At 29.4% G+C, this 15,000-nt stretch overlaps 4 protein-coding genes across 8 annotated transcripts in view; 3 read left to right on the forward strand and 1 right to left on the reverse strand.

The window, feature by feature from the left end:
• The window catches only part of LOC118451323 (uncharacterized), a 1,980-nt gene extending 853 nt beyond the window's left edge, over positions 1–1,127 (forward strand). Inside the window, exons 2-3 of the mRNA XM_035887774.2 lie at positions 200–359; positions 925–1,127. Of these exons, the coding sequence (XP_035743667.1) occupies positions 200–359; positions 925–1,079 (315 nt within the window). The 3' untranslated portion in view covers positions 1,080–1,127. The remainder of the gene's footprint in view (positions 1–199; positions 360–924) is intronic.
• Positions 1–15,000, reverse strand: part of LOC118451311 (uncharacterized) — an 82,430-nt gene that overhangs the window by 61,903 nt on the left and 5,527 nt on the right. The window lies entirely within an intron of this gene.
• Positions 7,988–11,739, forward strand: Xport-A (exit protein of rhodopsin and TRP A). Of its 3 annotated transcripts, XM_085658637.1 has the most exons (3): positions 7,988–8,264; positions 9,384–9,446; positions 11,414–11,739. In XM_085658637.1, exon 3 carries the CDS (start codon positions 11,425–11,427, stop codon positions 11,737–11,739), a length of 315 nt encoding a protein of 104 aa, XP_085514763.1. In that variant the 5' UTR covers positions 7,988–8,264; positions 9,384–9,446; positions 11,414–11,424. The 3 variants fall into 3 exon arrangements, with proteins under 3 accessions (XP_085514763.1, XP_085514762.1, XP_085514764.1); XM_085658636.1 differs by lacking the exon at positions 9,384–9,446 and having other exon boundaries at positions 7,991–8,264; XM_085658638.1 differs by lacking the exons at positions 7,988–8,264; positions 9,384–9,446 and adding an exon at positions 8,345–8,444.
• On the forward strand, positions 12,024–13,131 carry LOC118451321 (uncharacterized). Its single transcript, XM_035887770.2, has one exon. It carries the CDS (start codon positions 12,032–12,034, stop codon positions 12,977–12,979), a length of 948 nt encoding a protein of 315 aa, XP_035743663.2. The 5' UTR covers positions 12,024–12,031; the 3' UTR covers positions 12,980–13,131.

The following is a 15,000-nucleotide window of genomic DNA, read 5'->3' on the forward strand; positions in this document are numbered from 1 at the left end:
ATTAATTAATTTTTCATTCTTTTCGATCTAAATAATTAATTTTATGTAACATCTTGGAGATGATTCGTTCGACATTACGTCGCTACTTCGTATTAAAAAAAAAAAAAAAAAAAAAAAAAAAAAGAGAGAAGACAAAACATCGATAATTAATAAAAGTGACGACAATAAAATATATTTTATTTCTCTATTTCTATTATAGAAACAATTAGCATCATCAGCTGATAGTTCTACGGCGTTCATCGGAGACATTTCTACTGGCATTAGATATCCAAATGAAGTTGTCTACAGGAGAATTTTAGAATTCGATAATCCAACAAATAGAATCCATAGTTTCTCGATAACTCTGACCGTACCAAATGGTAAGTTTCAATTCGATTTGATTATTCACGATTTCACAATGTTAAAAAATTACGAAGAATTATTCTTAATTGAACTTTAATTATTGATTTAATTATAATTATATACATACGCGATGATGATAGAACGTTAAAATAAACGTTGAAGGCTTTCGAACGTGTTTATCCTTCGACGTCGAGTCAAACACTGTAGGTTTCACTCTCAATGTCAGTCGTAGACAAAATAATGTAATCACGTAAGCTACTACGCTTTCTCTTATTTTGTTTATACTTCGTCTATGTGTACGATACTTTTCATTGAAATCTTGAATCGATTACTATATAACGCGATACAAAAAGAAAATAAATAAATAAATAAATAAATAAATAAATATATATATATATATATAATTAATTAATTAATTTCTCCTACAATAATGTTAGAATATGTTCAACGTTCATACACGTATCTCTTCTTTTTTTTTTCTTTTCTTTCTTTCTTTTTTTGTCCCTTTTGTAACAAAAATCGAAACTTTAAATCAATTCGATTGCTTCGATCTTTTTTCCATTTTTTTTTCTTCTCATTTAGGTATTATCAACTACGTACAAGTTATAAACAATCAGGGCAGTAATGCCGTTGCTTGTATCGACGAATCAACACTCGAATCGTCCAAAGTTATCGTACATTTTCGCATACCAGCTAGCAGTACTTCATACTTAATGCTCGTAGTCGCGGCACATTGAAACATTTAATTAAATTCAATCAAATTAAGTAAGATATTATTTTCATATAATAAATAATATCAATGAAAATGTTAATAAATTGTTATTGTTATTACTGTTATAATCTGTAATGATAATAAATATTCAATTAACCATATCTTTGTATTTTTAATCCTTCTAATATAGATTCCAAACATATTTGATTTAGTCATTATTATTATTATTATTATTATTATTATTATTATTATTATTATTATTATTATTAGTATAAACTAATAATAAAATTATTTTCCAAAGGGATTTTCGACTTAACGCGTATGTACATACATACATATGTATATACGAATGAACGAAGAATGAAAATCAAATCACGAAAGTACACGCGTCATTACGTGGATAAATTCTTTTACGATCATTTAAAATTATGCATACTTTGCGTCGTATATAGACAGACATCATATTTGTCGTTGAGTGTACGATAGGAATTTTACAGGTATCCCGATTCATAATGTTAATTAGCGACGAACGTTTCGAGAATGGAATGCATAATTAATCGAATCGACGAACGTTCGAATGTCATCTGATTATAGGATAGTCAAATAGCAAGATATATAGATCTACGTATCTATACATACATATGTATATATATATATATATATATATATATATATATATACACACATAGTTAATCTCAATACCATTATTATTGTTATTAGTAATGTCAACGTAAGAAATAATCTAAGATCATTGATCTAAGATCATGTGTCGTTTAGATGTATTTTTTAGAAAAAAAGAAAAGAAAAGAAAAGAAGAAAAAAAGAAAAAGAAAAAAGATGAAATAATCTTTCAATATTCCCTCAAATTATATCAATCAAATCGAACAAAAAAGAAAGAAAATATTTTAAACATTTATTATTAATAAATTTGAATTTATCCAAAAACGATGTGTATCGATTAATAATATAATTAAAGAAAAAAGAAAAATTTATTAATGAAATAAATTCTATTGATATATTTTCTTGGTAAATCTATTTCATTTTCCTTATTCTCTGACTTGCTTCATTCTTCGAAACTGGAACACGTTCAACTGCTGCCTTTTCTAGTGTTCGGAATTCAGTACGACAAAACCGCAAATTCTTGTGCTTTTAACTAACTTAAGGACTAAATTCTACCAGCTAACATAAGATTTAGATAAGGCACGATACTCAACGAGAACCTAAACGACGACGACGACGACGACGATGATGACAGCGGGTGTTGAGAAGAAAAAAAAAAAGAAAAAAAGAAAGAAAGAAAGAAAGAAAGAAAGAAAGAAAGAAAGAAAGAAAGAAAGAAAGAAAGAAAGAAAGAAAGTCAACTCTGACCGAATTACATCTTCTCACTTATATACATATATATATATATATATATATATATATATATATATATATATAAAATAAAAAAAAAAAGAAATAAAGAAATAAAAGAAGCTACTTATTGTCTTTTCAAATCGTAAGAGAAAGTAGGTGACCTTAAAAAAAAAAAAAAAAAAAAGAAACTTTGAACGATTACAATGATCATCTTTCTCTTTATTAAAAATGATATGTATTGTATATGATTATTGTAATCAGTAAAAAAAAAAAAAAAAAAAAAAAAAAAAGAAATACATCTTTAATCCTAATTGTATCTATTGGGATGTAGGATCACTCCAGACCAAATTTGAGCTCAATTAAAATAATTTGCGCGTTGCATGATTCATGAATTTTTTTTTCTTTTTTTTTTTTTTTTTTTCTTTACTATGACAGAATTGCATTTTCAAACCTATTGATAATTATTTTTGAGTATTATTTTTCAGGCTTCAGAGAATATACAGTATTTTTTCTTCTTCTTTTCTTTTTTTTTTTTTTGGAGTCAAAATTATTCATTCTGTAAAAAACGACAGCTATTTAAAAGTCCCTGGGGTTGTAGCGCATCCCAAGCGCACAACTTGAAACTATTTTGAGGTTTGCAGGATTAAATAGAATACACGTGTACATACAATATGTGTGTGTGTGTGTGTTGTGTGTGTGTATAGACATATATCTTGATTTTTATCGGAAAAGAAGAAAGTATCTTACGTCGTCCAACTCGTACCTCGTTATTATCACTTCGGATACACGTCAATTTTTTTTTTTTTTTTTTCGAATCAGGATACACATTCCCTCGTTGTAAGTTCTCGAGTAAGAAAAAGATAAAAAAAGAAAAATAGAGAGAAAAAGAGAGAAAGAGAGAGAGAGAGAGAGAGAGAGAGAGAGAGAGAGAGAGAGAAAGAGAGACAGAGTGTGTGTACAAGTAGAATAGAAGTTAGTCCCGAAGGAACATCCTCGACTATTATTAAAGTTACTATCTTTGCTCCTAGGAGAGACGTAGTTTACAGTGAGCATCGATAATGTCGTCTGTTGGTAATGGTGATGATAGTGATGATAAGTTAAAATGGCAAGAGGAAGAAGAGGATAAAGAGGAAGAATTCGATGGATTGGAAAATTCTTCTCGTTTATTTGAATATCGCATCATAAAATATCTCCGTGTGTATATGTATCATTCATATTACAATAAATATTATTTTATTATTTATTAGGGAGACAAAAAAAAAAAAAAATGAGAAAAGGAAAAAAAACATAAGTTAAGTATTTAAGTATGATCTAACAGGTAAGATTTAAGTAAGTATTTAAGTATGATCTAACAGGTACGATGAAACGATAAGTAAATAAAATAAAAAAAAAAAAATAAAAAAAAAAGAAAAAAAGGAGAAATAAAACGAAGACAAGTGGATGATGCGAAGAAAGGGGCTCACAATCAGGAGAGATTTAGCCGCTTGGAAACAATGCGACAACGCCTACAAGGAATAATTACGAACGTGTATCACGTGTTAGTGTTTAGTGGTAGTGGTAATCCAAATTACAATTCACACACGCACAGGGACTATTAAAGCTAGGAGCGAGTTCATTTGGACGGTGTGAAAGGCAGAAAAGTACGAAGCTTTCTATCTCTATCTTTATCTCTCTCTCTCTCTCTCTCTCTCTCTCTCTCTCTCTCTCTCTCTCTCTCTCTCTCTCTATCCCTACATCTCTCTATCTCTCTTTCTCATAAACACACACACATACACAGCATATACAAAGAAAGAGAGAGAGAGAGAGAGAGCATACTTATAGATCACGATGACACATTTTAAAGTAAATTGCACTTTCGGCAATAATTTCGATGACAGGTAATAAGTGAATAGAATATGCATCGAAACGATACTTTTCAAAAATCTTAAAGAATTTTCGTCGTTCGATCGATTATCGATAATTAAAGGTGGACCAACCCTCTTCGTGTTCTTCGAATGAAAGTTTCATTTCTTTCATTATAAAAAAAAAAAAAAAAAAAAAAAAATAAAAAAAAAAAAAAAAAAAAAAAATTGCTTTTTAAGCTCTCGTCGTTCTTCATACGACGAATTTTTCAATTTTCTACTATTTCAATGCCTTGTTTCTGAGAAAATGAAAGAATGGATGCATATGTATACGTGTGTATATATATATGTGTGTGTGTGTGTGAGAAAAGGAGAAAGAGAGAGTATACGCATATCTTCAGTATGATTGAGTTATTCCAATCACGTGGATCGTTAACTCATAGCATGAAATAATTAAAAGAAAAATCATGGAAATGTTAGGAGTTAACATAAATAAAAATTTTTTATTTAGATATACATTTATCTCTCTGTGTATCTTGTTCGAATTTGCTTTCCTTCTTTTCTCTTTTTCTTTCGTTTTTTATTTTTATTTTTTCTAAATTTTTCTTACCTATCGATTTCTCCTTTATTATGTCCCACCCATCCCTCCCCCCCCTTCACAACCCTTTTTTTTTCTTTTGCTTTTCGTTTTCATTTATTGGTTATTTTCTTTTGTTTCGTTGTTTTCTTTAATCTCTTCGAACAAATAGCGAGTTAACTTAAGTGATCAGTATACGTGCCGTATCAAGTAAATTTTGTTAAGTATTAGCCTAATTGATTAGACAACTTGTCATATTATATTACTATTAGGTACTTACAACTACAACTACTACTACTACACTACTACTACTACTACTACTACACTACTACTACTACTACTACTACACTACTACTACTACTACTACTACTACTACTACTACTACTACTACTACTACTACTACTACTACTACTACTACTACTACTACTACTACTACTACTACTACTACTACTACTACTACTACTACTACTACTACTACTACTACTACTACTACTACTACTACTACTACTACTACTACTACTACTACTACTACTACTACTACTACTACTACTACTACTACTACTACTACTACTACTACTACTACTACTACTATTACTAGTTTTAGTGTTGCTTGTCAAACGTGAAGCCGAACTATGCAACTTGTATCGTCATCCCTTTGGTATTAAAGATAGCATTATAGAGGAAGTTGAGAGTTCTTTGGGATAATCCTGTTAGGAGTCAATTTCAGTATCAAAAATAAGTAAGGCGCTCATTTGGGAAAGCTTTAACCCTTAATAAAATCCTATCCTAGGAAGTATGAAAAAAAAGCAAAGAAAAAAAAAAAAAAAAGAAGAAAAAATAAACCAAATATAATTGAAAAGCTTCTGCATTATTTTTTTTTTTTTTCAGAATTAAAAATACAAATTATATAATATATAGGCTGTTATAAATATTTTTCTAATTATTCATTTATTATGTTATTCATGTTGTCAGAATAGAAATGAACATTTTCGAAAATGAAAAATAAAATTATTGTAAATACGAAAGAGTGAAAATGAAATAAATTCGTTGTGCAATTTCGAGAATGAAAATTATAATAAATAAACAAATAAATAAATAAATATAAATATATATATATATATGTATAGGCTATTTAAATATTAAACAAAAAAAAATATATATATATATACTTAAAAAATTATTTATATATTTTGTTATAGTTGTTATCGTTGTCGTAATTCTCAAAAAATTTTTAACAAAATAATATTTTATAAAATACGAAATAGAGGAAAAAAAGGAGACAAATTTGTAGTACACTTGGAGTTTTCTCTTTCTTTCCTCTCTCTCTTTGTCTCTTTCTCTATCCCATCCTTCCTCCACCCGCTCCCCCCCCCACCCCTGTGATTCGTGCACGTTCAGCCTCGAACTAAATCTCTTTCCGATATCTTTCGAGAAGGAAATTAAATTTGCTCGAATATCCAAGCGAGCGTCGGAGCATCGAGAGAAAGAAGTCGATCGCGCGAGCAAATTCACCCTCCATCTACTCTCCAAGCCATTGTAGTCAAGTTCACGTTCGTTATTTATGTCTCTATTTCCAAGAGAGCTTATATTCTATAATTCCTATCCGCGAGTCACCGGCAGGCCGGCGGCAAGCATGCGAATAAGTACTCGATAACTATGAAAGGACGAAAAATATAAAATAAAAGATAAAATAAAAATGGCCTAACGAATATACGGAGGAGATTTTTTTCCAATATTCTTCTTCTTCTTCTTATTATTATTATTGTTATCATTCTTTATTATTGTTTTTTTATCTCGAATATACGCACGAAAAAAAAAAAAAAGAAGTATCTTTCATAATCCAACGATCAAAAGTTAAACTGACTTTATTTATCATATTTAAAATGATTTGATAAGATTGAACGAAAAAAAAAAAGAAAGAAAGAAAGAAAAAAAAAAACGAAATAAATGAAATATAAATATATTTAAATAGCTGGATATCATTAACTTCAATCTTACGATTTAATAATTCAATTATACTCTCTCGGCACGACCGGACTTGACTTATATCGATCGATCGTATGCGATACGAAAGATTTTAAGAAGAAGTTTCTCAATGACTGACTTCGTGATATGAATAATAGTTGTGAAAAATGAATTTTATAGATGCACTGATAAATAGACAACGTAACGTATAGAAACGTAACACACATAGACGTATATAATTTAATGAGTACTTTCAATTACATAGAAGGTAGATATCCCGAAGGGGGAGAGATACTGGTGACAGGTAATTAAAACGGTTAAGCCTCATTCGCCAACAATATATTGGATGGATCGTGGATCATCAAGCGATAAAGTGCTTGACATTGATTGATCGATTATTACACAATCCTACCTCCTATAGGATATATTTTATTCAGCCGCGAAATTTGAAAATTTATTCTCTGACAATGTTGCAAAAAAAAAAAAAAAAATATATATATATATATAATAAAACGAGAGATTCATTCACCGATGTTATATCAATGCTTTATATCTTTCTTCAATTATCTCTAGAAACATTTTTTTTTCTTTTTTTTTTTCTAATATATAAAGAAAAAGAAAAAGAAAAGAAAAAGAAAGGGGGGGAAAAAAAATTACCATTCACCCTTATTCCTCTTATTTTCTTTTTTTTCTTTTATATATATATATATATATATTTTTTTTTTTTTTTTTTTTTTTTTTTTTTTTTTTTTTTTTTTTTTTTTAAATCGTACTCCATCGTTAATTATATTTCATTATATCTTTGTAAATAACGAATAGTTTTAGTCGAATTTTAAAACTAAATAAAAGGAAACGTTTCAAACGATTTAGAAGAAAAACTTTTTACTACACGCAAGTAAAAATAATTTAATTAATCGGCATTATACTCTCTGAGAACTTTTACTATTTTTTTTTTTTTCTTTTTTTTTTCAATTATATATATATATATATATATATATATATATAATTATATATATATATATATATATATATATATAATTGGGGAAATAAAATTGTGAATAAAACTGTGCATATATTACCAGACACACTTTTTGAGAACCCTCGGCATTGCAGGGAGTCCTATAACGAGCTTACAAACTTGCGAAGCCCTTTCGATGTACGTTAACGTTCATGGCACGGCAAGCCCAAGAGTATCAACGAGAGAAACTTCGTAGTTTCGTTCGACATTCCGCGAGATTTCGAACACAATGGTAGAACACCTGCCAGCTTGAAAGAGTCCACTTTTTCCAAATAGACAGACGGAAAGAAGATAGAGAAAGAAAGAAAGGGAGAGAGAGAGAGAGAGAGAGAGAGAGAGAGAGAGAGAGAGAGAGAGAGAGAGAGAGAGAGAGAGAGAGAGAGAGAGAGATAAGTAGAGAAACGACGTTAGAGATACCGTGATAGAAGAAGAAAGAAAAACTCTCAGGAGTGAAAAGTTAGTCTAATTTTTTTTTCCTTCAACTTTTTTTGTTCTCATCATTGTAATGGTGTTGGTGAAAGTTATCTGAGTGACACACACACACACACACGCACACACACATACATATACATATACACGTATATACAAATATAAATAATTAATTGCGATACGAGAAGAAAAGAAACACGAGGGGAGGTAAGAAAATAATACAAAAAAAAAAAAAAAAAAAAGAAAAAAAAAAAGGAAAAAAATAAATAAATAAAGAAGAACAGGGAATAGAATTTTTGATCTGATCTTCGTGTATCTTCGAGTTGACCTTCGAACAAACTATATTCGCGAGTTATACGACAGTGAATTTAAAATCCCGGTCAGGAGAAAATTTCCAATTCGATGCTGATCGATCGAAGAAGAATCAGAGATAAAGAGAAAGAGAGAGAGAGCGAGTAAGAAAGAGAAACAGAGAGAAGGATATATATATATATATATATATATATATATATATATATATATATATAAAGAGAGAGAAAGAGAGAGAGAGATGGAGAGTAGTTAGAAATATTGGGAGTTCAAATCATTAGTACAGTATTTTTTGTTAGGGGACAAGTTTCGATGATGTATTATGTGACGTTCAAATGGAAATAACGATAGGAATAGCAAAAGTTCGCTAACTAGACGAATCTACGAGCCAGTTTGTTTCTCTCTCTCTCTCTCTCTTTCTCTCTCTCTTTTTCTCTACCTCCCTCTCACCCTAGCTCTCTTTCGCTCCCTCTTTTTCGTTAATACAAAATAGATTCTGTTTGTGACACGTTATAGTGAAGTGTTTAATAATATTTCATTAAATTATAATCCAAATTAAATTTTACTATTTATAGCAATGATATTAATTACGGAATAATATTAAATATAAATATATTTAATTGACGATCAATTCGACATTAACGATTAACGATGTTAAAGTACTTTTTTTTTCTTTTTTTTTTTTTTATTTTCTTTCTGACTATCGTTGACTAAATTTTTGTATCATCGTTTAATTATCACATAGACAAAAAAAAAACAAAAAAAAAAAAAAAAGAAATAAATAAATAAATAATGGAGATTAAAGAAATTATATCTTTGCGCACGTACTACTACCAGCATCCACGATTATACGGTTGAACAACAAATAGAGAACACTCTGTAAATATGGAACTTATCAAGGTAATAATTGGTGTTTATACACGTTTAGTTATTATTAGTTTAAAGGAAAAAAAAAAGAAAATAAAAAGCAAGGATATATCTTTTTTAATTTAAACTTAATTAATCCTTTAATTAGTCTTAATTAAAGGATATTAACTCTAATACCAGCAATTAAAGTAACTTTTTACTTGTTATGCAATAGAAATGTTAATAGTTTGAGTGCAAAGGTTCAACAAAGAAATATATTGAATCTCATTTTATTTGTCAATAACATTTCGAGCTCTCTCACTCTCTCTCTCTCTTTCTCTAAAAGATAAATATAGAAATAGATACACATCTATATATATATATATATATATATATATATATATATAGATACGTGTATTCGTCAGCGGGTTAACCTTCTCTCTCTCCCACGATTTAACTAAGACGTTCGTACATTTGTTCGCGATTCGACAAATGTCGGGAGTTCGACGAGAAAGAGAATGAGAGAGAGAGAGAGAGAGAGAGAGAGAGAGAAAGAGGGAGAGAGAGAGAGAGAAATAGAGAGAACTAGAGAGACGTTGAGAAATGCCAAAGTAACATAGTTTACGGTGGGTATATTAATAGCAAACGAGCAAACTTCTTCTGAGGTAATATAGTTCATGTTAATCAGTGAAGTAAATGTCACTGACCGTTCTCATAAAAAAGATCCTCATTTCGTGTGATAATGTCAATGTTAATGTTACGCATGTATATATATATATATATATATATATATATATGTATATATACTCGTATAGAAATAACAATATCCATGTATATGTACATGTAACTGCTACACATACCTAATCTTTTTTTTTTTCTACGAATTTATTTTTCATTACAAATATTTTTTCAAGAGATCATAAATAATAGTGCAACTCCCTTTTAGAACTCGGCGTTAAATATTAAATAATTAATTTTAACGACGAACGTGAAAAGAAAAAAAAAAAAAAAAAAAAAAAAAAAAAAAAAAAAAAAAAAAAAAAAAGAATTTCAAAATTGTGACGAAGGCGTTGACAATATTTGTGTTTTTTTTATTTCTCTTTTTTTTTTCTTTTTCTTTTTAAATGCAGATATTTAAAAAGTATCCGTAGTCGTAGAAATTGATCAAAAATGTTAAATTCGATCGACCCGAAGTGAAATGAGGAGCGTGGATTATTCGTATTAAAAAAAAAAAAAAAAAAAAAAAAAAAAAAAACACGCGCGCGCGCACATACAAATAAATAAGTAAAAGATAACATATAAAAAAAAAAAAAAAGAAAAAGAAAAAAAAAAGACAGGAAATTCTATTAATTAAGCTTGCCAGTTTATCGACCCGACTCCGAGGCATTAATTGAGATGGGAGTTTCGCGTAACAGAACTTCTGGAATACGAATACGTCGACTATTTCCTCCCCTCTCCCCTCTCGCCGTCCCCTCCCTTCCTCTTTCTCTCACCCTCTCATTTTTTTTCTTTTTTTTTTTTTTTTACATACATATAAGCTTACGTGAGAGTACGAGAAAATATTCGAATACACGCAAACACACTTCTTCGTTCGATCGATTAACAAAAGAATTCTCTAATTGGCATGACGATCACACATTTGTAATTATGTATATATATGTATATATATATATATATATCCTGTACACCCTGATATACATGAATCTAAATGCAATACCATCTAATACGATTCTCTAACGTAATGCTTCTAACGCGGTCGTCGCACTAACTCCTCCTTCAGGGATCGAAGGAGAATACGTGCATACGTTTAGCGAGTAAATTCCAAATGAACACTTCATCAACGATCACCTAGCTATCCCATTTGCTCTTGGAATTTCCCCATTGGAATTTGCAACTATCCTATCGCTTGGATAACAATCCTATAAGCGTTTGATATTTTGTTCGAAACGATTGATTATTTCTTTCTTTCTTTTTTTTTTTCTTTCTTTTTTTTCCCCCTCACCCCTAATCACGTTTTACAGATGTCATTTCGATGGAAAAAATGAGGAAACGAGGAAACAACACGATTGACAGCAAGGGTACGAAGAATCGTCATAACGAGGAGAAAACTAAGAACGATGACGTGGACAAAGATAAGAAAGATGCTGTCGAACGATTGGTGGAGGACGACGAATCTACGAATCAGGGTTTCGGAGAATGGCTTAGATCTAACGACGGTGTAGAAATGATGAGACTATTTGTCATCGCCAATTCGCTTTTACTATTTGTCACGATGGCCTGGCCTAACATGAAGGAAAGTTATTACATTGTTCGCGACTATTTTATGGGAGAGGAAGAGGATTATTGAAGTAGGAAAGTATATATTCCAATTTCTAAGGAGTCTACGGAGAGAATAGAGAACGTATTTTATTTTCGAACGAAGAAATTACGTGGGGTCGTGCCAGGTGGAGGGGTAAGAAGGAGAAGAAAAAATTGAAGAAAAAATAGAAGAAAACAAAAGAAAAAAAATATCCCTGAGATTTCGAAGACGAAGAGAAAGGGATACTTTTCTTTCTTTTTTTTTTTTCTTTTTCTTTTATTTTTTTTTTTTTTTTTTTTGCACAAGATAAACAAGAACAAGAAACACAACAACGATCACAATGTTGGCCGCATTCTTTCGCGGTGCATTTATCATCGGCATTCTCGCTTGGTATAGCATCAGCGTTTGGAAAATGATCGACGGTTATTTTAGAGATCAATTTGCCAGTTACCTGCACGAGGAATATCGAAAAAATCCGCATATGAAGGCGGCCCATATGAAGGATGCCGTCAATGTGGTTGGTAAGAACGATGCCGTACATACCGACGGGGAAGTTCCGTCAAATAGAATCGATGAACTCGTAAAAGCCGAGAGTTGTCCGGTCGATAAGGTAGATAATGATAAAATATTAAAATCTTGCAATATCTCAGAGAAAATTTTGAAAGTTGATCGACCGAACGATTCCATTGAAAAAGAAATCTTGATGAAAATTTCAACGGAGAAGGAATTGAATAATGTCGACGACGATGACGATGACAACGACTACGACGACGATGACAATGATAAAGACGAACGTCAAACGATGAAAAGTATTGAGAAAATGGCGGACGAGGAGAAGAAGTTGAAAAAAAAAGAATTTCCTTCGAGTAAGGAATTTGAAGAAGAAATTGAGAAAAAGAAGAAGAAGAAGAAGAAGAAGGAAGATGAGAAGGAGAAGGGGAGGGAGAGGGAGAGGGAGAAGGAGAGGGAGAAGAAGAAAAAGGAGGAGGAAGAAAAAACGAAAAAGCAGAAGAAGAAACGAGTAAAAACGATCACCCTTAACGAAGAAGATTTTCTAAGCGTCAAAAATAGACGAGGTACGATCGGACGTGACGAAGATTTTTGGGAATTCGAGGAGGACGAGGAGAAGCAAAAGATTGAGGATGAAGAAGTTGGTATACTAATCTCCGATCTTCCATTCAAGCCTAAACTCGACATCGGTCGTTTGGAAAGAATTACGCCCGATGAATATTGCCCTTTGACCTTGGACGACGAACTTTCCTGCGGGGAGACCACTAAGTGGCCCTAAACATATAATCACCCATGAAATTTTAATCGGAAATTAATCCGTTATAAAATTAAAAAAAAAAAAACAAAAAAAAGAAAATAGAAAAAAAATATATATATATACATATATTTATTATATTCACTTGATATTAATATTTATTATATATGGAATATTATCAATAATAACTAAAGCTATACTAAATATATGCATACATACACACATATATATATATATATAAACATTTAATAAAAAAAAAAAAAAATCATTTAAGTAAAAAAGAAAAAGAAATTTACCATATTAAATTCACAAATTCGTTTGTTTGTCGTATCGAGCATATAATTCTAATGCTTATATTAAAAAAAAAAAAAAAAAAAAAAAAAAAAAAAAAAAAAGTCATTTTAATTTATTCCGTTTGTATAATGACGAATTGTAAATTTACAAGTCATTACATTAACTTCTTTGCGATAATTATAACCTTTTAAATGTATTACGAATTATTTATCATATCACATTTATGTATTACCGATTAAATCACCTATTTACATTTTTTGTTTTGTTTTCCCCCTAAGATAAACAGTACTCGTATTTAACTAGGCTAAGAGGATTAATTAATGTTGTTATGTTAATCGATTGGGGGAAAAAAAAAGAACAAAAAAAAAAAAAAATAAACGAACGAAAAGGAAAAAAAGAGAAAAAACAAAACCAATTGTAATACGTTTGTCATTTAATTAATGTAAATTATAATAATAAAAACAAGAAAACTTATACTTGCAGATGTTGAGAGAGAGAGAGAGAGAGAGAGAGAGACGATACAGGAACAATTATTTTTCCTCCACCTATATAATAGTATGACGTTTGAAATATTCACGGTCTAAAATATGATTATGTCGATGACTATATTGAAATAATTGATTTTCAAAGCGGATACGCGAAACGTACGTTTAAATGCAAATGAAATGCAATAAGGTGTAAACAAATGGGTCTGTCTGCCTAAGAAGACTAATCCTACGTCCTTGAAGCTCGTTTGCCGTCCTCCATGATCGTTGCAGTTTTATTTTTCTTCTTTTTCTTTTTTTTTTTTGGTATATTCTCTCTCTCTCTCTCCCTCTCTCTTCCTCTCGCTCTCTTGGTATTCTCATCCGTCCGGTCATTAAACAAAACGTTTCTCTTCTTTTTTTTTTTTACTTTTTATTTTTTTTACTTTTATCTCTTTTTCTTTTTTTCTTTCTTTTTTTTTTAAATATGAAATTTCCTTGAAATTACCTTAACCAAGTGACACGATTTTCACCATAACATCGTCGCAATTGAATCTTTCTTTACTTTTCAAGAGAGAATTTTCATATTTAAAGGAAAATTAATTTTAATAGAATTAATTACGAAAGTACATTACCATTAAATGGAATACTTTTCTACGAAAAATATTCTTATATTAATATTTAATTATATTAAATAAATAGATAAATAAATAAATATATATATATATATTTATATAATATATTTTTTAGATAACGTTATAACGATACAAAATATATTTCTTATATATATATATATAATTAATTTATAATCTCTTATATATATATATATATATATATAGTTATCAATATTTGTATAAGTTTCATATTAAAAACATAAACGTAATTATACTAATACTAATAATTCTGTTATAACTATAGTATATATGGTACAATTATATTACATTAATTATACCTTATACTTTTAAATATATATATACATATATATGTATATAAAAGAAAAAAAAAAAAAAAAAGAAAAAAAAAATCAAGTACAGATACGAATTAATAATGAAAGTTTTTAATAATGACATTATAGAAAAATAAAATTCTTTATAATATCTATAATATCTTCTTAAAATTCTTCATAATATCTATAAACGATAATCCTTATTATTAGAACGTAAAAAAAGGTTCGAATTTGTAACCGTTAACGTTGCGACAAACAACCCACCCGTTTGATTTTTTTCTTCTTCTTTCACATATATATGCATATACACACTTATTGTACGTACGTACATACATATATAT

Source organism: Vespa mandarinia, chromosome 8, assembly GCF_050613455.1.
Source record: "Vespa mandarinia isolate Hongniang chromosome 8, ASM5061345v1, whole genome shotgun sequence".
NCBI lineage: Eukaryota > Metazoa > Arthropoda > Insecta > Hymenoptera > Vespidae > Vespa > Vespa mandarinia.

Bases quoted from the DNA above. Each gene is read 5' to 3' on its own strand.
- LOC118451321 (XM_035887770.2), top strand. From the start codon at position 12,032: ATGTTGGCCGCATTCTTTCGCGGTGCATTTATCATCGGCATTCTCGCT.
- Xport-A (XM_085658637.1), top strand. From the start codon at position 11,425: ATGGAAAAAATGAGGAAACGAGGAAACAACACGATTGACAGCAAGGGT.